The sequence below is a fragment of the Equus asinus genome, chromosome 2, assembly GCF_041296235.1.
Source record: "Equus asinus isolate D_3611 breed Donkey chromosome 2, EquAss-T2T_v2, whole genome shotgun sequence".
Lineage (NCBI taxonomy): Eukaryota > Metazoa > Chordata > Mammalia > Perissodactyla > Equidae > Equus > Equus asinus.
Genome location: NC_091791.1, coordinates 124197416 through 124218397, shown reverse-complemented (window position 1 = coordinate 124218397; position 20982 = coordinate 124197416). Strand labels below are relative to the sequence as shown.

At 34.1% G+C, this 20982-nt stretch overlaps 1 protein-coding gene across 35 annotated transcripts in view; it reads left to right on the top strand.

The window, feature by feature from the left end:
- SCAPER (S-phase cyclin A associated protein in the ER) overlaps positions 1-20982 on the top strand; it is a 490115-nt gene that overhangs the window by 159276 nt on the left and 309857 nt on the right. For 23 of the 35 annotated variants that reach the window (XM_070504422.1, XM_070504424.1, XM_070504419.1 and 20 more), the window contains 5 exons: positions 800-942; positions 2154-2195; positions 14918-14999; positions 16476-16628; positions 17425-17532. In XM_070504422.1, the coding sequence (XP_070360523.1) occupies positions 800-942; positions 2154-2195; positions 14918-14999; positions 16476-16628; positions 17425-17532 (528 nt within the window). The remainder of the gene's footprint in view (positions 1-799; positions 943-2153; positions 2196-14917; positions 15000-16475; positions 16629-17424; positions 17533-20982) is intronic. The other 12 variants (XM_070504430.1, XM_014841435.3, XM_044764170.2 and 9 more) reach the window with 1 other exon arrangement.

Below are 20982 nucleotides of genomic sequence, written 5' to 3'. Positions count from 1 at the left end.
ACTGAAAGAAATGTATTAATACATCTAGTAATATAGTGGAAATTAGCAAAGTACTCCTATTAGGCAAAAATATACACAGGACACAGTATCACATTGATGTTTAATCCTATATTAATGAAGTATCTTTGCCTTAATGACAGTGATGATAAATAATTACTGAGAATTTACTATATGCCAAGCCCTGTGGTAAGTGCTTTCCGTGTATTATCTCATCTATTCTTCACAATATCCTGAGAAATAAGTACAACTGTTGTCTTCCAGCAAACTAAGACACAGATATAATGTAACTATACCAGAATCGCCCACCCAGTAAATAATGGAGTCAGGAAGCAAAATCAGGGAATCTGACCCAGTGCCCACTCTCTTACCCATTATGCTGTGTTTTAATGACTCTTTGTCCTTGCCACAAAGCTTTTCTTAAGTCCTGTTTGAAAGCTTAGTTCAGAAATAAAATCTGTTAACTATGCTTTCTTCATCATGTTCTGGTATTTCTAAAATGATATTTAAACACAAGGCTTTAGAAGTGATTAACCGTAAAATACATATTACGTTCTCACAGAATATGCATAAAATAGTATCTGCTTAAAATGGCTTTTATTCTTATAATTATGTGTAACACTGGTAAAAGACATATGAAAACCAGATATTGATATTTGATTTTTGTTTAGATTCTGAGAAACATACCTAGTGGTAAGCCAGGGATCTGCTTGAATATATAAGTTTATGTCAAAGCTATGTCAGTTTTAATCATTTTCATTTTATACGTAAGCCCAACACCTTTTAAAACATTTGACATTAGGAACGCAAGAGAGCTCTCGAGGCAGAACGGCAGGCCCGTGTAGAAGAATTGTTAATGAAGAGGAAAGAACAAGAAGCCCGAATTGAACAACAGAGGCAAGAAAAGGAAAAGGCCCGTGAGGATGCAGCCCGGGAAAGAGCTAGGTACCTCATTTGCTATCTTGATTTTGATCCTGATGAAGTTTTGCAGTGAATGAATATTCAAACCAAGTTGTAAAGCCATTTACTGTCATAGAGGTTTTTTAGAAGTGGTAACAAATACGGGAATGTACAAAATTTTGATTTCCAGGAATTATGACATCGTACTCAGAATGGAAACCTTTTGAACATTTCTGTTGGATGAGAAACTTGATACTTTTAAGATTTTTTTGTTTTGAGACATAGAATTTGATTCTGACTAGCTTAAGCAAAGGAAATTTTTAGAAAGATATTGGAAGCATAAGTATTAGGAGTTTAGAGGACCAGGCTTGGAAATGGTTAAGCATCAAAGGCTGGGTCACAAGAGCCACAGCATTGGTCTTTTGATGGAAACAGTGTGGTCAGCATGTTGCCACTCTGATTATGATAAATGACTGTCAGCAGTCCCTGCATTTTAAAATCACTTGTGTAAGATTTGGAGATCTAAGAAAAAGCATTTAATTGGCTAAGCCTAAGACCTATTGGTTGGTGTATAACTTGTTGACGTGTGATATTTTCTGACCTATTAATTGGGGCAAATTTGGTAGATGTGAAAAGATAGCGCTTTGTGGTTTTAATTTGCTTTTCTACTTGTTCAAGATTAATAATAAAGTTGAGCAACTTTTCATATACTTATCAGCTCCTCAGGTTTTTTTCATGTAAAGTGCCCATTCAAATTTCTTCTCCATTTCCTTATTGGGATCTTTTATTGTTTCTTTTCTTTCTTTTTTTTTTTTTTTTGCTGAGAAATATTTGCCCTAAGCTATCATCTGTGCCAGTCTTCCTCTATCTTTTAGTATGTGGTCTGCCAGCACAGCATGGCCACTAACAGAGTGGTGTAGGTCCATGCCCAGGAACTGAACCCAGACCACCAAAGTGGAGTGCACTGAACTTAACCACTAGGCCACTGAGGCTGGCCTGGGATCTTTTATTCTTGATGTTTAGGAATTATCTTTACTAGATACTAATTCTTTGTCAGATTTGTGTATTGAAAATATTTTTGTAGGTTGTGGCTTGCCTTTTCCCTCTATGTCTTTTGATTAATGTAATTCTTGATTGCAGTGTAGTAAAACTGAGCAAATTTTGTGATTTATGCTTTTTGATCTTGTTTACAAAATTTGTTTCTATCATGAGTCATAAGATATTCTTTAAAATACACTTTTCCTTTAATATTACAGCGCCTTTATTTGCCTAGAATTGATTTTATTGTCTGGTTTGAGGTAGGAATCCAATTTCATTTTTTTCTGTGTGGATACTCTATTGTTCTGACACACTTTATTGAAAAATAATTTTTATTCCTACTGCTCTACAAAGCTTTCTAACATAAATCAGTTTCCATGGATGCAGGGGTCTGTTTGTGGGCTCTATCTCACCTTCCAGTGGTCACTTTTTCTATCCTCTGCCTTAATTATCAAAGCTTTACAATACTTGGTGTCTGTTACCATCCCGCACTTTATTTTTGATAGGACACGCTTGGCCCTTTCACATTTCTATGTTAGTTTTAGAATCAGCTTGCTCAAATCTGTATTAAAAAAGAAACTGTCAGATTTTTATTTGCATTGCTTTGAATCTATAAATTAACGTGGGGAGATTTCTGTTTTTGAAATTGAGTCCTCCAATTTAGGAACATACTACTAAATGTTTTTTCAACTGATTTAGGTCTTTAAAAATGTCTTTACATAAAGTTTATAACTTTTTTTCTATAAACCGCTTTTGTACATATTTTTTTATTGTGGTGAAATATGCGTAAGATAAAATTTAACATTTTAACTCTTTTTAAGTTTACAGTTCATTGGCATTAAGTGCATTCACGTTATGCTGCCATCAACACCTTCCATATCCAGAACTCTTTTCATTTTGCAAAAATGAATCTCTGTATCCATTAAGTAATAACTCCACATTCCCCTCTCCCCCTATCCCCTGTCAACCCTCATTCTACTGTTTATCTATGAATTTGACTACTCTAGATACCTCATATGAGTGGAATCGTACGTCTTTTGTGACTTATTCATTTAGCATAATGTCTTTAAGGTTCATTCATGTTGTAGCATGTGTCAGAATTTCCTTCCTAAATGCTGAATAATATTCTGTTCTATGTATGTACTATATTTTGTTTACCCATTCTTCTGTCAATGGACACTTAAATTGCTTCCACCTTTCAGCTATTGTGAATAATGCTGGTGTAAACATGAGTGTACAAATATCTGCTTCAAGTTCCTGCTTTTAGTTCTTTTGGGTATGTATATAGTCAGAAATGGAATTGCTGGATTGTATGGTAAGTTTATTTTTAATTTTTTGAGGAACACCATACTTTTTTCCCTAGTGGCTACTCCACTTTACCTTCTAACCAACAGTGCACACAAGTTCTAATTTCTCTACCTCCTCACCAATGCTTCTTTTTTTCTTTTTCTTTTTTTATACTAGCTGTCCTAATGGGCATGAAGTGGCAGCTTATTGTGGTTTTGATTTGCATTTTCTTAATGTTTAATGATGTTGCGCATCTTTTCTTGTTCTTATTGGCCATTTATATATCTTATTTGGAGAAATATCTATTCAAATCCTTTGCCCATTTTTTAATTGGGTTGTTTTCTTGTTGAGTTGTGGCAACAGGTTCTTTGTATATTTTGTAGTAACACTTTTGTGTATATTTTGGATATTGATACATATCAGATATTTGATTTGCAAATATTTTCTCTCATTCTGTGGATTGCATTTTCACTCTGTTGATAGCGCAGAAAATTTTTTAATTTTGGTGTAGTCCAGGTTATCTATTTTTCGTTTATTGCCTGTGGTTTTGGTGTCATATCTAAGAAATCATTGCCAAATCCAATGTGAAGCTTTCTCCTTATGTTTTCTCCCAAGAGTTTTAGGTTTAGCTCTTATGTTTAGGTCTTGGATCCATTTTGAGTTAATTTTTCTATATGGTGTAAGGTAAGGGTCCAACTTCATTCTTTTGCATGTGACTATCCGATTTCCAAGCACCATTTGTTTTTTATTGGAGAATTCAATCCATTTACGTTTAGGGTGATTAGCGATATATGAGGGCTTAATACTGTCATTTTATAACTTGTTTTCCAGTTCCCCTGCTTTTCCTTTGTTTCTTGTCCTGTGTGTTTTGGTCTACCCATTGAATTATGTAGTTTTTTTGTTGTTGTTGTTTGTTTGTTTGTTTTTAAAGATTTTATATTTTTCCTTTTTCTCCACAAAGCCTCCCGGTACATAATTGTATATTCTTCATTGTGGGTCCTTCTAGTTGTGTCATGGGGGACGCTACCTCAGCGTGGTTTGATGAGCAGTGCCATGTTTGCGCCCAGGATTCGAACCAACGAAACACTGGGCCGCCTGCAGCAGAGCGCACAAACTTAACCACTCAGCCACGGGGCCAGCCCCTGAATTATGTAGTTTTTTATGATGTATTTCTTTGTTTTCTCCTTATTTATTATTTGTGTCTTTGTTCTGCTTTTTTGTTGAGTGGTTACCCTGAGGTTTGTATTCAGAATCTCGTGTATAAGATAGTCCGTTTTCTGATGACCTCTTATTTCCTTAGTCTAAACCAATTCAGTCCCTTTCCTCCTCTGCTCCTAAGTTGTTTTTCTCACATCTTATTCCATCTTGTGTTGTGAGTTTGTAGTTAAAATGATAAGATTATCTTTGTTTTTGGTGTTTTCTTTCCCTTTCTCTTTAATGCTGTACTTGAGTATTTGCTATCCTATTCTGATTCTGTCTACTTATTTGTCTCCTTACTCCATGCTTTATAACCCCTTCCTCTCCCCCCCTTTTTTTTCCACATATAAGGGCCTTCTTGAGGATTTTTTGTTGGGAGGGGGTCTCGTGGCTACAACTCAATTAGCTTATGTTTGTCTGAGAAAGTTTTTATTTGTCCTTCATATCTGAAGGATATTTTTGCTGGATAGAGTATGCTCGGCTGAAAATTTTTGTCTTTCCAATATTTGAATATGTCGTTCTCTTCTCTCCTAGCCTGTAAGGTTTCTGCAGAGAAATCTGCTGAAAGCCTGATAGGGGTTCCTTTGTAGGTTATTTTCTTCTGCCTTGCTACCCTTAGTATTTTTTCTTTGTCATTCACTTTTGTCAGTTTTACTACTATATGCCTTGCAGTAGGTCTGTTTACATTGACATATCTAGGAGATCTGGAAGCTTCTTCCACACGTATTTCCCTCTCTTTCCCTAGGTTTGGGAAGTTCTCTTCTATTATTTCTTTGAACATGCTTTCTGATCCATTCTCCTCTTCTCCTTCTGGAATACCTATAATTCTTATGTGCATTTCCTCCCTGAGTCAGATATTTCTCGGAGACTTTCTTCATTTCTTTTTAGTCTTAGTTCTCTCTCCTCCTCTTTCTGGAGCATTTCAACATGTCTATCTTTGATTATGCTGATATGCTTCTCTATGATGTCCACTTGAGTGTTCAGGGAATCTGTATTTTGTTTTATCTCTTCCATTGTGTCTTTCATCTCTAATGTTTCTGATTGATTCTTCTTTATAGTTTCAATCTCTTTCGTGAAGTAGCTCCTGAACTCATTGAATTGTTTCTCTACATTCTCTTTTACCTCGTTGAGTTTTTTGATGATAGCTATTTTGAATTCATTGTCATTTAGATTACATATTTCTGTGTCCTTAGGACTGAATTTTGGTACTTGTCATTTTCTCTGTGATCTGGAGATTTGATATAATGTTTGATATTGCTGGGGGGGTGACTCTGGTCTTATGGATCCTGATATTATTTGGTTATCGCCACAGGGTGGGGTGAAGAGCTGCGTATTCTGAGCCCTCTGCCTTCAGCCAAGATCCCAGGAAGTGGAGCAGGCACAGGGCAGGTCGAGGAAGGGGTACTTTCTCCTCCTGCGTGCTGTCTGGGCCTTCTCACTCTTCTCTCGCTATCTGCTCTCCTGGTGTGTTGGCTTAATGAGGTCACCCCCTGTGAAAGCTCTTGCCCTGGGCGAGGTCTTCCCTCAAGGCTGCACGGGCCCTCAGGGGTCCTTGATGTTCCCATGAAATCATCCCCTGCCCGGTCCCTTCCCTCTCAGAGGCCTCCTGCAGTCATGGATTCCAGTCTATTAGGGGAGGGAGCAAAGTTTTTTCTTACCCTGTTCCACCTCTTCTAACAGGGCCTTCAGCCTCTCTGCCCTCCATCATATGGCTGCGTGTGTCTCTCTGATATTTCTGTGTTGTATTAGGATATCCTCTGTTAGAGTATGAATGTCCCTTTTCATTGTATATTAGAGGGGAGAGAATCCCGGGCAAGTTCACTCTGCCATGATGCCGACATCGCTCTCACTACCACTTGTTGAAAATACTGTCCTTTCCATTCAGTGGTCTTGGCACCCTTGTCAAAAATCATTTGACCAGGGGCTGGCTCGGTGGCGCAGTGGTTAAGTTCACATGTTCCGCTTGTCAGTGGCTCAGGGTTCGCCAGTTCGGATCCTGGGTGTGGACATGGCACTGCTTGGCAAAAGCCATGCTGTGGTAGGCATCCTACCTATGAAGTAGGGGAAGATGGGCATTGATGTTAGCCCAGGGCCAGTCTTCCTCCGCAAAAAGAGGAGGATTGGCAATAGTTAGCTCAGGGCTAATCTTCCTCAAAAAAAATCATTTGACCATATATTTGAGGGTTTATTTCTTGGCTCTCAATTCTAGTCCATGTATAATTATAATATATAATCTAGTCTTTTGGGCTAGTACCACACTGTTTTGATCACTGCAGCTTTGTGGTAAGTTTTGAAATCAGGAATCTTCCAGCTTTGTTCTTTTTTTCATGATTATTTTGGCTATTCAGTGTCCCGTGAGATTCTATGTGAATTTTAGGATAGATTTTTTTTTTTTCTATTTCTGCAAAATAAATCATCGAGATTTTGATAGAGATTTCTTTGAATCCGTGCCTAGCTTTAGGTGGTATTGACATTTTAACAATACTGGGTCTTCCAGTTCATGAACATGAAATGTCTTTTCATTTTTTTGTCTTTAATTTCTTTCAGCAAAGTTTTGTAGTTTTCACTTTGTAAGTGTTCTGCTTCCTTAGTTAAGTTTATTTAGAATTTTTTGACACATTTTATGAAATTTATTTTTAGTTATCCTCTTTTATATTTGTTATGCTATTAGAAATAGAATCTCTAAAATTTTTTCAAACCTGTGTATTGCTAGTGTTTAAGAATACCATTGATTTTGTTTCCAGCAACTTTGATAAATTCTGTTAAAAATTCTAATAATTAATCTGTAGATTCTTTAGGATTTTCTACATAAATAACCATATCATATACCAATAAAAATAGTTTGTGTCTTTTTTCTCTGATCTCTATCCTTTTATTTCTTTAGTGGGCACCTTAAAAGGAATGCTGTCAGCAATTAACTGTGTAATATAGTATATTTAAGTTTTACAGATGTCCTTTATTAGGTTAAAGAAGCTACCTTTTGTTCTTAAATTGTGAATTTTTTCAAATCATGAATTGGAGCTGAATTTTAGCAAATGCTTTTTCTACTTATATAGAAATGATCATCAAAAATCTCTCCTTTGATCTGTTAATATGATCATCGATTTTCCTAATGTTCAGTCAAGCCTGTATTCCTGGGATAAACCCAACTTGGTTTTGATGTATTGTTAGAATTTGCTTATATAAGCCATCACTGCATTTGGTTAACTAACTTTTAAGGCTTTCAATCTGGAGAGCGAGATAACTATATATTTTTTAAATCAGTAAACATTTTAATAAACTATAACATAAATAGAATAATGTACAAATCAATAAATTTGCAGCTTGGTGAGTTATCACCATACCCATGTAACTACCAACCTGGGCAAGATATGGAACATTACCAGCACCCCAAAAGCCCCCATGTGCCTTCCAAATCACTGCCCCTCCTTCCACCTCAACAGTAATCACTATCCACATTTCTCACATGGTGGTCTAGTTGCTGGCTTTATGCCTAAGAATGGAATTGCTAGTCCTTATGGTATACAAATTTTCAGCTCTAGTAGACACTGCCAAACTGTTTAGCAATGTAGTTGTACTGGTTTACATTTACAGTAGCATTTTGAATATTCTAGATGTTCTGTATCCTTGCCTAAACTTGCAATTAACAATCTTAAAAAAATTTTCTTTCACAACTTCATTATGGTATAGTGGACATACAAAAGATTGAACTTATTGAAGTGTACGATTTCGTTAGTTTTCACATATGTAATCTCTGTGAAACCATCAGCATAGTCAAGATAATGATGATATCCATCACCCCCCACCTCCCAAATTTTCTTGTGCTGCTTGGTAATCCATGTGTCCTTTCCTCCACCCTCATCTCCAGGAAGCCACTGATTTACTTTCTTTTTTGTCCCTTACTCAGCTTTATTATTTTGAGATTCCTCCATATTGTTGTTTGTACCTATAGCTTGCATTTTTTGTTTATTGCCAAGTAGTATTTGTATATATACGCCACAAATTATTGTCTGCTTTTCTATTGATAGACATTTAGGTTACTTTCATTTTTTTGGCTATTACAAATGAAGCTGTTATGAACATCTGTGTATGAGTCTTTACGTAGACATATGCTTTCGTTTCTCTTGGGTAAATAGCTAAGAGATAAAAGGCTGGATTATAGGGTAAGATGTATACCATGTTACATAGCCACCAGTAGTGAAAGAGTTTCAATTTCTTCAAACTTGACAAAACTTGGTGGATCGGTGTTTTAAATGTATGCTTTTCTAGTAGGTATGTAGTGCTGTCTCACTGTGACTTTAATTTGCATTCCTCTGATGACTAATGTTTTTGAGTATCTTTTAATATGCTTATTAGTTATTCATGTATCTTTTTTGGTGAAATGTCTGCTCACACCTTCTGCCCGTTTTTCAAGTGAGTCATTTTGTTATTATTGAGTTGTAGGAGTTCTTTGTTTATTCAGAGTACACATTATTTTCAGTATGTGAATTGCTATCTGTGGCTTTTTATTTTCTTAATACTGTCGTTTGAAAAGCAAAAGTTTTTAGTTCTGACAAAATCCAATATATCAAAATTTTTTTACGTGTAGTGCTTTTGGTGTCCTAAGAAATCTTACCTAACTCAAAAATCACAAAGTTTCTTTCCTATGTTTTCTTCAAGAAGTGTTTCAGTTTGGCACTTACATTTAGGTCTATATTTCCTTTTTTTTTTTTTAAAGATTTTATTTTTCCTTTTTCTCCCCAAAGCCTCCCAGTACATAGTTGTATATTTTTTCAGTTGGGGATCCTTCTAGTTGTGGCATGTAGGATGCTGCCTCAGCTTGGCCTGATGATTGGTGCCATGTCTGCTCCCAGGACCTGAACCAGCGAAACCCTGGGCTGCGGAAACAGAGTGCACGAACTTAACCACTCGGCCATGGGGCCAGCCCCTATATTTCCTTTCAAGTTAACTTTTATACGTAGTATGAGATCTCAATTTATTTGTTTGCATAGATATTCATTTATCACATCACCGTTTGTTGAAAGGACTATCCTTTCACTATTGAATTGCCTTGCCGCTTGTTCAGAATCAATTAATCATAGATGTAAGAGTTTATTTCTGGACTGTATTCTGTTCTTTAGATATCTATGTGTCTCTTTTTATGCCAGCCCCACACTGCTTTAAGTACTGTAGCTATATACCAACTTTTGAAATCAGGTAATGTAAGTTCTCCAACTTTGTTCTGTTTCAAAATTGCATTTCCATATAATTTTTAGAGTGTGCTTGCCAGTTTCTAAAATATAGCTTGCAGGAATTTTGATAGGAAATGCATTGAATCTGTAGATCATTGTGGAGAGAATTGCCCTCTGTACAATATGGTGTATTATTATCCATGACTATGGTGTGTGGCTCTCTTTATTTATATCTCCCTCTTTATTTATATCTCCTTTAATTTCTGTCAGCAATGTTTTGTAGTTTTTAATATATAGGTCTTGTGCTTGTTTTCTTAAATTTATTCCTAAGTACTCTTTTTGAAGCCAGTGTGAATGGAATTATTTTCTTTATTTCGTGTTTGGTAGTATTTCTTGCTAGTATATCGAAATACGGTCAATGTTTATATATTTCATTCTACAATCTTGTTTTTTATGACCTTGCTCAACTCTCTTATTAGTTTTGGTAGTGTTTTCTTTCTTTGTTTTTTTAAAGATATTTTACCTAAAGGCTCATGTCATCTGCAAATTAAGATTGTTTTATTTCTTGCTTTGTAATATGGATGCCTTTAATTTCTTTTTCTTGCCTTATTGCACTCGCTAGATCATACAGTTTAATATTAATATAAGTTGTGACATTGCATATTCTTACTTTGTTCTTGAGGTTAGGGGGAAAGCATTCAGTATTTTAGCATTATTTAGCATTATTATTTTATGATGTTTGTTGTAGGTTTTTCATAAATCCCCATTATCAGGTTGAAGAAGTTTTCTTCTGTTTCTAGTTTGTTGAGAGTTTTTAACATAAATTGACTTTGAATTTGGTTAAATAAATGCTTCTTTTTGTGTATCCACTGGTGCAATCCTGTGCTTTTTATTCTTTATTTTATACAGTATACTACACTAATCCGTTTTTTGATATTAAGCCAGCCGTGCCTTTATGGGTTAATTCTTACATGGTCATGGTGTATAATCATTTTTATACATGATTGAATTCTTGTTAAGGATATGTTGATAAGAGCTAATGATATGTAATTTTCTTATCAGGTCTGTTTCTGGCTTTTGTGTCATGGCAATACTAGCCTCATAGAATATCATGATGGGAAGTCTTTTTTTTCTGCACTATTTGTATAATCTGTTTGCATAGGTTTGGTAGTATTTCTTGCTAGATGTTTGAATTTACCAGTGACGCCATCTGTACTTGGATTTTTCTTTTAGGAAGATTTTAAATTCCAATTCAGTTTTTGTGTTTTTTCCCCCACATGCTATTAGTCTGTTGAGATTTTTCTGTTTCTTATTGAGTCAACTTTCATAATTCATGACTTTCTGGGAATTTTCCTTTTCATCTAAGTTGTCTCTCTTTATAAAGTTGGTCATAGTTCCTTATAAGAATTTTAATTTCAGTGTGATCTATAGTGATATCCCTCTTTCATTTCTAATTTTTGTAATTTGTATCTCTTCTCTCTCTCTCTTTTTTTATATTAGTCTAGTTAAAGGTTTATGCATTTTGTTGATCTTTCCAAGAACCAACTTTTGGATTCATTGAGTTTCTCTATTGTGTTTCTGTTTTCTAGTTCATTGATTTCTGCTTTAATATTTATCATTTCTTTCCTTCTGCTTACTTTCAGTTTGATTAGCTCTGCTTTTCCTACTTTTATTAGGTTGGAACTTAGTTTATTGATTTTAGGTATTTCTACATTTCTAATATAAGCATTTAAAGGTATAAATTTTTTTCTTAGCACTTCTTTAATTTCATTCCATCAATTTTGATATGTAATTTTTCATTTTCACTTAATTCATGATATTTTATAATATTTCTTGTGATTGTTTGATTCTTGAGTTATTTAGAAGCATGTTATTTAATTTCATTATATTTTGGGATATCTCCAATTTTTCTGTTGTTTTCTAATTAAATCTTTTATGGTTGAAGAATATACTTTGTATTATTTCAGTCCTTTTAAGTTTATTGAGACTTATTTTATGCCCCTGGATGTAGACCATCCTGGAGAATGTTCTACATGATGTTGGAAAGTATGTATATTCTGCTCTTGTTGGATGATGTGTACTCTAAATGTCAGTCAAGTAAAGTTAGTTGATAGTGTTGTCTAGTTGTCTGTATACTTACTGATTTTCTCTTCAGTTGTATTAATTCTTGAGAGAGGATTATTGAAATCTCCAAATATAATTGTTGAATTGTCTATTTCTCTTTTCAGTTTTGACAATTTTTGCTCTTTTATTTTGGTGCTTCAGTATTAGGGGCATATAATTTATAATTGTTATGTCTTCCTGGGGTATTAACCCTTTCAACTTTATGAAATGTCCCTCTTTGGTTTAAAAAATATTTCTTGTCTTAAGATCAGAGGTTTTTTTTTTCTGTTTTAAATGTAACCATGGTTATTGTTTACATGATATGTCTTTACTGTCCTTTTACTTTCATTCTTTTGTATCTTTGAATCTAAAGTGTGTCTCTATCGACTATATATAGTTGAGGTTTGTTTTCCTGTCTGGTCTTAAAATTCTGCCTTTTGATTGAAGTGTTTAGTCCAATCTCAGTTGATGTAATTATTAATATGATTTGATTTATGTCTGCCATTTTGATATTTGTTTTCTATATGTCTCAGGTTTTTTTGTTCTCCCTTACTGCCTTCTTTTTTGTTAAAGCCATACTTTTTAGTACATCATTTTAATTTTCTTCTTTATTTTTAAAACTATATTAGTGATTTGCTTAGTGATTGTTCTGTTTATTACAATATTCATTTTGACTTATCACAAACTACTTCGGGTTAAAAGTAAATTAATTTTGGTAAAATAGAACAGCTTTATTCCGATACAACTCTATGTCCTTTTCCTCTTGTGTTGTTGTCACATAGATCTATAAATGTCATAAGCTCAACAATATTGTGTTATAATTATTTCTTTGTGTAGCCCCACACTTTTCAAAAAAATGAAGAGAATAAAACAGAAAATATATTTATACATTGCTTTATTTTTATCCACATATTTACTATTGCTGGTGTACTTCATTTCTTCCTGTGGATTTGAGTTACCCTTTGGCATCATTTCCTTTTGGCTAGTTGGATTTCCTTCAGTATATCTTGTAAGGGAGTTTTACTTTCATTGAATTATTTTGATATTTGCTTATCTGGGAATATTTTCATGTTGCCTTCATTTTGAATGATAGTTTTCCTGAATATTGAGTTTGTGGGTTTTTTCCCAAGACTTTGAAGCTTCTCACTTTTGTTGTTTCTGATGAAAAGTCAGCCATTAATCATATTGTATTTCCTCTGTATATGAGTTGTTTTTTTCTTCCTGCTTTCAAAGTTTTCCGTTCCAGTTTGTCTTTCCCCAGTTTGACTATGATTTGTCTAAGTTGATTCTCTTCATGATCATCCTACTCTGTACATTAATGTTTTTCATCAAATTTTGGAAATTTTTGGCTGATATTTCTTCAGATATTTAATTGTCATTTCTCTTCAGGCTCCTCTGAGTTGTAACAGTTTCTCAGACTTTCCATAGTTTTGATGTCCTTGACAGTTTTGAGTAGTGGTCAGATATTTTGTAGAATGTTCTTCAGGATTTGTTTGATGTTTTTCTCATGGGTAGACTGATGTTATGAGTTTTTGGAAGAAAGACCACAGAGGTGAATGTGAATTACCATTCTTAACTTGTCAAAGGTTCATGCTATCAGATTGACTTATCAATGACTTTTTTAACCTTGATCACCTGGCTAAGGTAGTGTTTGTTAGGTTTCTCCATTGTATGGTTACTTTTATAATTTCCCTATGCTATCCTCCTTTGAGCCGAGCCACTAAGCATAGCCCACACTGAAAAGTCCACCTCCTTGAGAGACAAATTCCTACATCAATTATTTGCAATTCTTCTGTAGAGGACATTTGTCTGTTCTCTCTCATTTATTTATTAAATTATTTTCTTAAGTCAATGTGGACTCATTTACATTTATTTTATACTTTGGGTTATTAACCAGTATTATGTTATTTATTTTTTTGGTTACATTGTTCCAGCTTTGGACATTGTGAGCTCTTTCATTTGGCCCCTATGTCCCTTTGACATACTTCATCATTTTGTATTTTGAGCACTTCCTTACTTTCTGGCACTGCAAGATGCTTCAGACTAATCTTGTGCTTTTCCTGCTCCACACCTAGAATCAGCCATTTATTTAAGGATTCCTGGTTCCTTTTATAGGAAAAGAATTTTTTTTAACTGTTTCTTTGTTGAGATTCTCTATTTGTTGAATCATTGTCATAATATTTTTTGTTATTTTGACATACTTTCTTTAAATTCTTTGAATATATTTATAGTAACTGTTTTATAGTCTTTGCCTACTAAAACCAACATATGCCTTCATTCAGAGACAGTTTCGGTTGATTGCTTTTTTCCTAAACTAGGTCATACTTCTTTGTATGTCTCATAATTTGTTTGTGATTGCTTCCTTTCCTGTTCTCTTTATCTTTGTGAGTTTATGACTTTTCTATTCCTTTCTTGTGTTTTTAGTGGATTTTTGGAAGGAAACAGAGATAAGTGTATGTTTTCAACATGCCATACTTTTTTTTATTTCATTCATTTTTTTTTTTTTTTTGAGGAAGATTAGCCCTGAGCTAACATCTGCCACCAGTCCTCCTCTTCTTGCTGAGGAAGTCTGGCCCTGAGCTAACATCCGTGCCTATCTTCCTCTACTTTAAATGTGGGACGCCCACCACAGCATGGCTTGACAAGTGGTGCATAGGTCCACACTCGGGATCCAAACTGGTGAATCCCAGGCTGCCGAAGTGGAACGTGTGAACTTAACTGCTGTACCACTGGGCCAGCCCCTCCACGTGCCATATTTAAATGATAGTCCCAGAGCTAATATTTAAACCCATTCCTTGGTTCAGAATCCTATTTTCATAACTAATAATCTCTGTTGCTCCCCAAACATTTAATAAGTGGTGTACCTGAGACTTAGTAGGCACTCAGACAAAAATAATTCTAAAGAATGCAGTTGTGTTGCTTAACGTTGAGGATATGTTCTGAGAAATGTGTCACTGGGTAATTTTGTTGTTATGTGAACATGATAGAAGTGTACTTACACAAACCTAGATGGTATAGCCTACTACACACCCAGGCTATCTGGTACTAGTCTTGTGTGATCAGTCATAGATACAGTCTGTTGTTGACTGAAATGTCATTATGCGGTGCATGGCTGTAATAACCTTTCAGAACATAAAGCCTATGTGTCCTAATTGTATTTTTTATCCTCATGAGATTTGTTACTCCAAGCAGTTGAGTTTATAATTTTTACTGTCTTCTTACAGAGATAGGGAAGAACGACTGGCAGCACTAACCGCTGCTCAACAAGAAGCTATGGAAGAGCTGCAGAAGAAAATTCAGCTCAAGGTAGGGATATTATATATTTCAATTTTTGAAATTTTAGAGCTTGTCAGTGGAGCATGAGCTTAAAATTTTATATATTGAATTAATTATATGAAAAATTGAATTAATTCGTGTTTCTAGTCTCTGGATTACAAGATTTATATGAGTAAGCTACAATTATTTCTAACTCAACTGTCTTTTCAGACAGTTTAGTTTTCACTAAATTTATTTTAATAAAGTAAAGCAGTTGAGGGAAAAAAATTAAAGGAATTTTAACATTTCTTGTTTTTATTAAGCAATTCATTAATGATTTGAAGGCATTACTACTAGCCCTCTGATATTCATAGATTTAATTATTTAGAAATAAACTAAAAGATGACTGTAATTTGTTTCACTTGATTTCAATGCTTAGGATTGCACAATTGTAGCTTGGGAGATTATGATAAACTGATATTTTCTAGAAAATCTTTGCCAGTAGTATTAGAGTTTCTACCAGTATGAATTTTCCCGTTGTTACAATTATTTACATGTTAGTTCCTCACAGAGACAGTAAATTCTGTAAGGTAGAGGGCTATATGTTACTATTTGTATAGTCTTAGAACTTTATCATTCATTTAAATTTAATGCAGCAAATATTTATTGAGCCTTGTGGTAGGCATGGGAATGCAGAGATGAGTAAGATATGATTCTAAGTTTCAAAAAACTAATAATCTACTGTGAGATTCAGATGCTAAACAGACAATTTCCCTATGTTAGGGGTATACATGGAGTGCTATGGAAGTACAGAGGAGGGCACTTAATCTAACTTGAAGGGTTTCAGCAGTTAGGGAAATAATTTTAGAGAATAATTCCTGAGCTGAATCTTGAAAGAAAGATGAGTTGAATGGGTAGGCGGGTGGGATGGCATTCCAGCCATGTGAAATAGTATGAGCATGAAGTCAGAAGTCTGAAACTATTTTTTTGGTTTATTTGTTTTTTGTTTTCTGGGAAGTCACTGGAGGTGTAGAACAGCTAGTGATAGAGTAGATGTGGGCAGAGTTCTGTGTCATGATGGGCCTTGTCTGCCATGAGGATAAGCTTGATCTTTACCTGTGGGTCACGATTTCCCATAGTGTGTTCTAGGAAGTGCTTCTCAAATGTGTGGTGTAGTCAAATACCTGTGTAAAATGTTGCTTAGTATAGGCTGGGTTTATTGAGTCATAGTGCACTGTGTTAAAAGCCCGTTTAGCTTTAACTTACTACTTTCCAAATGTTTTTTAACTGTAGAACCTCTTTCACAAAAACACTCATTAATATCCCATGGTATAGTTCCATGATGCACAGTGTAGGAAACGTTCTATTAAAGGGCTTTATGTAGATTCTCGTCTTCAGTGTTCAAGTTTACATTGGATTAGGATATTCTCCTATTATTTTAGAAAGTTTAATGGAAATATTATTTTTCAAGTTCTCAGTATAATTTGAATAATTTTTGATATTCTCACACTCTGACTTCATCTACAGCATGATGAAAGCATTCGAAGGCACATGGAACAGATTGAACAAAGAAAAGAAAAAGCTGCTGAGTTAAGCAGTGGACGACATGCAAATACTGATTATGCCCCCAAACTGACCCCTTATGAAAGAAAGAAGCAGTGTTCTCTCTGCAATGTCCTGGTAGGTTGTCATTATCAATATTGTGATGATATATTATGGTTTATTACTAAACTATGGAAGTATATTCTCCCAGTCTTTTAAAACTTATCTATACTAAGGCATCTGCTGGGTACTTGGATTTCTTTCATGATTTTTATGCAAAGTAAGTAGTAGAAAAATAGTATCAGCATTTATGAGTGGCAGCACAAAGTGCCAAAGCATGCAGTTGCTACTAAAATGGATGTATACCTGCTTAATTATAGCCCAAGACAATATTTTTGGGTATTGGGACTGAAAAAGAAAAGAAGCATTCATTTTTTTTTTTTTTTTGAGGAGGATTAGCCCTGAGCTAATTACTGCCAGTCCTCCTCTTATTTGCTGAGGAAGCCTGGCCCTGATCTAACATTCATGCCCATCTTCCTCTACTTTATATGTGGGATGCCTACCACAGCATGGCGTGCCAAGCAGTGCCATGTCCACACCCATGATCCGCACCTGCGAACCCCAGGCCTCCGGGAAGGGGAACGTGCATACTTTTAACTGCTGCACCACTGGGCTGGCCCCAAGGAAAGAAGCATTTTCAATGCTGAAACTTGAACCTTGAGACTTAAAGGAAATGATATCCTGTTGAGGTTGGCTATGATCACATGCCTTTTTTGACCGTATCTTGTAGAGGATTCTCAGAATTGTGTTCTGAAGAAAATATTCTTATGCCTAATATGTGAAAGAGCGATCTCAACTTGCAAATTGAATGTGTAATATTTAAAATCAGATATAATTATATGTTGATTACATTGCTTTCATTTTATGGTTTTAGATCTCTTCAGAGGTGTATCTTTTTAGCCACATTAAAGGAAAAAAACACCAGCAAGCTGTGAGAGAGAATAGTAGCATCCAAGGACGTGAACTTTCAGACGAAGAAGTGGTAAGCTTTACTTTTGTTTGTTTATGTGTATTGAGTACCTAGTATGTTCTCTTTTATTGTGAAGAATTCCATGTTCATATATATTTGCATGATTAAAACTATATTTAATATTTAATTACTACATATAGTACACAAATGTGTCATAATTTTAGTATACATGTTAATTTAACAAAAAACATAAAAATAAGAATTTAGTACTATTATTTATATAATTGCAGTGCAAAAAAAGTCATGGTATTTTGATATTTCAGTAAGACAAGAAAAACATTATCTAGTGATGCTCTACATTTCTTGGAAAACAGTTAACAATATAAATTTCATATTATCAGTACAATATTTAGAAATGTTTGGAAATGCATTATTTAACTACCAATAATTATTGTTTACATGGAATTTAGATTGAAATATGTATTTTTATATTTTTCATTCAACTCTTATGGAGACATAGATTTGTTGGTTCTAGTTGTAATACCAAATTTCTAAAGCTACCCAAAGATGGGAAATTCATGTTTGGTCAAGCATCTTTTAAGATGTCCATGAAAGATTGTTGTGGTTCTTTATGGGCAGTACCTGTGGGTACGTGCACGTGTGTAACTCTTTGTGTTTTTTGGAGTATAGCATATATTAATAGAGTACACAAATCTCAAATATATACCTCAAGTGTATAGATGAATTTTTATGTATGTTCCACTTATATCAAGATATAGATCAATTCTTGCACTCCAGAAGGCTCTGTCATGTCTCTGATGACTAGTACTATCTTGAACTCCATATAAATGGTATCATACAGTCTGTACTTTCTGTGTCTGGCTTCTTTCACTCATCCTTAAGTCTGTGAGATTGATCTTTAATGTTTATATGAAGCTCTAGTTCATTCTTTTTTCTTAGATTTTTTTTCCGTGCCTTCCAGGCAAAGACCATTAGGAGCACATCTATAGTTGAATAAAATGGGCTTTATTGATTTGTTCAAAGAACGGAAAATGCACATTATGCGGAGTTATGGGGCTTCTCAATAAGGTGTTAGAAAGGACTTACCGGATTTGGGCTTGTGCTAGGTGATTTTGTGTATGGGGGGGTTGTGGTGTTCAAGTACTTGGAGCTTTGCTGGATTGGATACTGTCAGGAAGTAAGGGTAATTCTGTGGTTGGTTCTTAATAAATTTTACTTAGGTAGGAGGAATGAAGCTACTGTTTTCTCCTAAGTTTCTGGATATAGCAAATGCTTCAGGGGAAATTACACAGTTACTTGGGCTCACTTCTCTATGATTTCTTCCTTTTGAGGATTTTTGCCCTTCAAGTTCCCATCACTTTGTCAGCTTTAAACCAAATTCTGTCTTCTCAGCTCAGTAAGACTGCCCCTTTCAGGTTGCACTGTTCTCTCATGCCAAAAATTGTCATAAACCTTTAAGAAAAAATCCATAGTGATTGCGGAGCTCACCTCATGTGCTTTCCCTTCCTTTAGGGATCATGGTCTCTCAAGTCCTGGCTGTGTTGGCTGTTCTTCAATGCCTTCAAACAGATGTTTTGTGTATTTTGTGCAACTTTTGGAGTTGGAAGATTAGTGTAGTATAAGCCAGTTCACTGTGGCTGGAATGGGAAGTCTCCTAATGTTTAATTCCTGTATATCCATTGTTTGACATAATACTCGACACATAATAAGCTATTTAATAAAAGCCCATTGGGTTGAGTTGAATTGAACTGAAAGGTTATACCAAATGACTTTAGGTACTATTAATAAAAATGAAATAAAAATGGAACTAATCATCTATTTTGTTTACCTCAAATAATCTTTTGCCTTTTTCTGAAATTGTATGGGTATTTTAAGAGAGAATAGTATGGAATTTTTCTTTTTACTTGAATCATTCATATAATTATTCCTATTCTCTACTGAAGTTTGCTCTTTAAAACTAGTCATGTATATGTGTGCTCCAGTTTGAAAAAATCCTAAATTGCTTCATTAATTAGAATTTTCATTATTCCCATTATAAAGGAAATTCTTCCACTTATAAAAATTATTTCTCATTAAATTCTCTTAATAAAAAACCTAAATATTATTTAATTTACAAAAACTTATTTTAAAATTTTCGGGAGCACTGCTATTATGTAAACGGAAATCTAAATTTTATGTGTTTTCTAATAAGGAAAGAATATTTAATTCGTGCACTTTGGAAGAAAAATGTGCAATATTATCTAACTTCTGTAGCTATCATAGCATAGTCTGATGTTTAGCTGTTGTGGTTTGAGATTTGATTGACGTGCTCATTTTATGTACTGTTTCAATTCGAAAGAATTAAATTTTCTTTAAGTTCTCACCTAATTCATGTAGTTATTCTTGGTTATAGCCCCTTCTTTCTGAAAACAAGTGTTTAATATAGCATATGAGTTATGTGATATAGAAAGACAATTTTATATTTACTCACATGGAAGTTTTATTTTTAATCAGTAGAGTTATCTATAGTAAACATACTTATTCTACTTAAAGTTATTACTTGTCAGCTGTGATGTCTTTATATTATATACATCTTGTCTATGTCCCTTCTTCTTTGACATGTAAGATGTTATTTATACCACCTCTGATCTTATGAAATTGTACCTTTGACCTTATGCACTTGTCGTATCAGATAACTTACTCTTGATCTTTGACACGTTTTGTTTTAAGCCTGTTAAACATAATAGGTAACTGCCAAGCAAGAAGGGTTTAATGTTTTGTGTTTTTATTGTAATTTGATCAGGAAATTTTCCTTGTATTTCTTGAGCCTTCATAAAAAAGCTGTTACATGTTTGATTTTTTTTCTCTTTCATCATCTTAGAATATAGATGATAAAAGTAAGTGATTTTTAAAGATCTAAACAAATGAGTGCTAGTTTTAATAAGATCCAAAATATAATTTTTTAAATGCATTTAAAGTAGTAGTTTTAAGTAAAACTCTGATTTCTTTGTGGTCCTGTTTTCACACTATCTAGAGAAGCTGGTAGTGGTTTTTGTGGAAGTTGCAGGAAGTACATTTAATTCTATATAGAGAATGAAGTTAAAAAGTGTTTTTTAAAAAATTTTGAATCCATGCATTTCTGTGTTTCTGAGACTCCTTGGCTTTAAAATCATGTAAATCATATAAGCTCTGTTTGTTAAACTGTGTACTTATATAGAGAGAAAACAATAGTTTATTTTCATTTGATTCATGAAAGATCTTAACTATAATTTTTTGGATGTTTGCAACCAAGTGTGATTTTAAAAATCCCAAAATTAGTATTTAAAATTGAAAAAAATATGTTAATTAGGTGATTGAAGAAAAAAGAAATTTAAAATTAATAAAAACATAAAGACATCACTGTGTTTAATGAACTTACATAAGCTGATCTGTTTGGCCAGAGTGTGCCTGACATTGAGGTAGAAGTAGTAGTAGATGTCTCCCAGAATTGATTACAATCTGGAAAATAATAGATGATTTCTA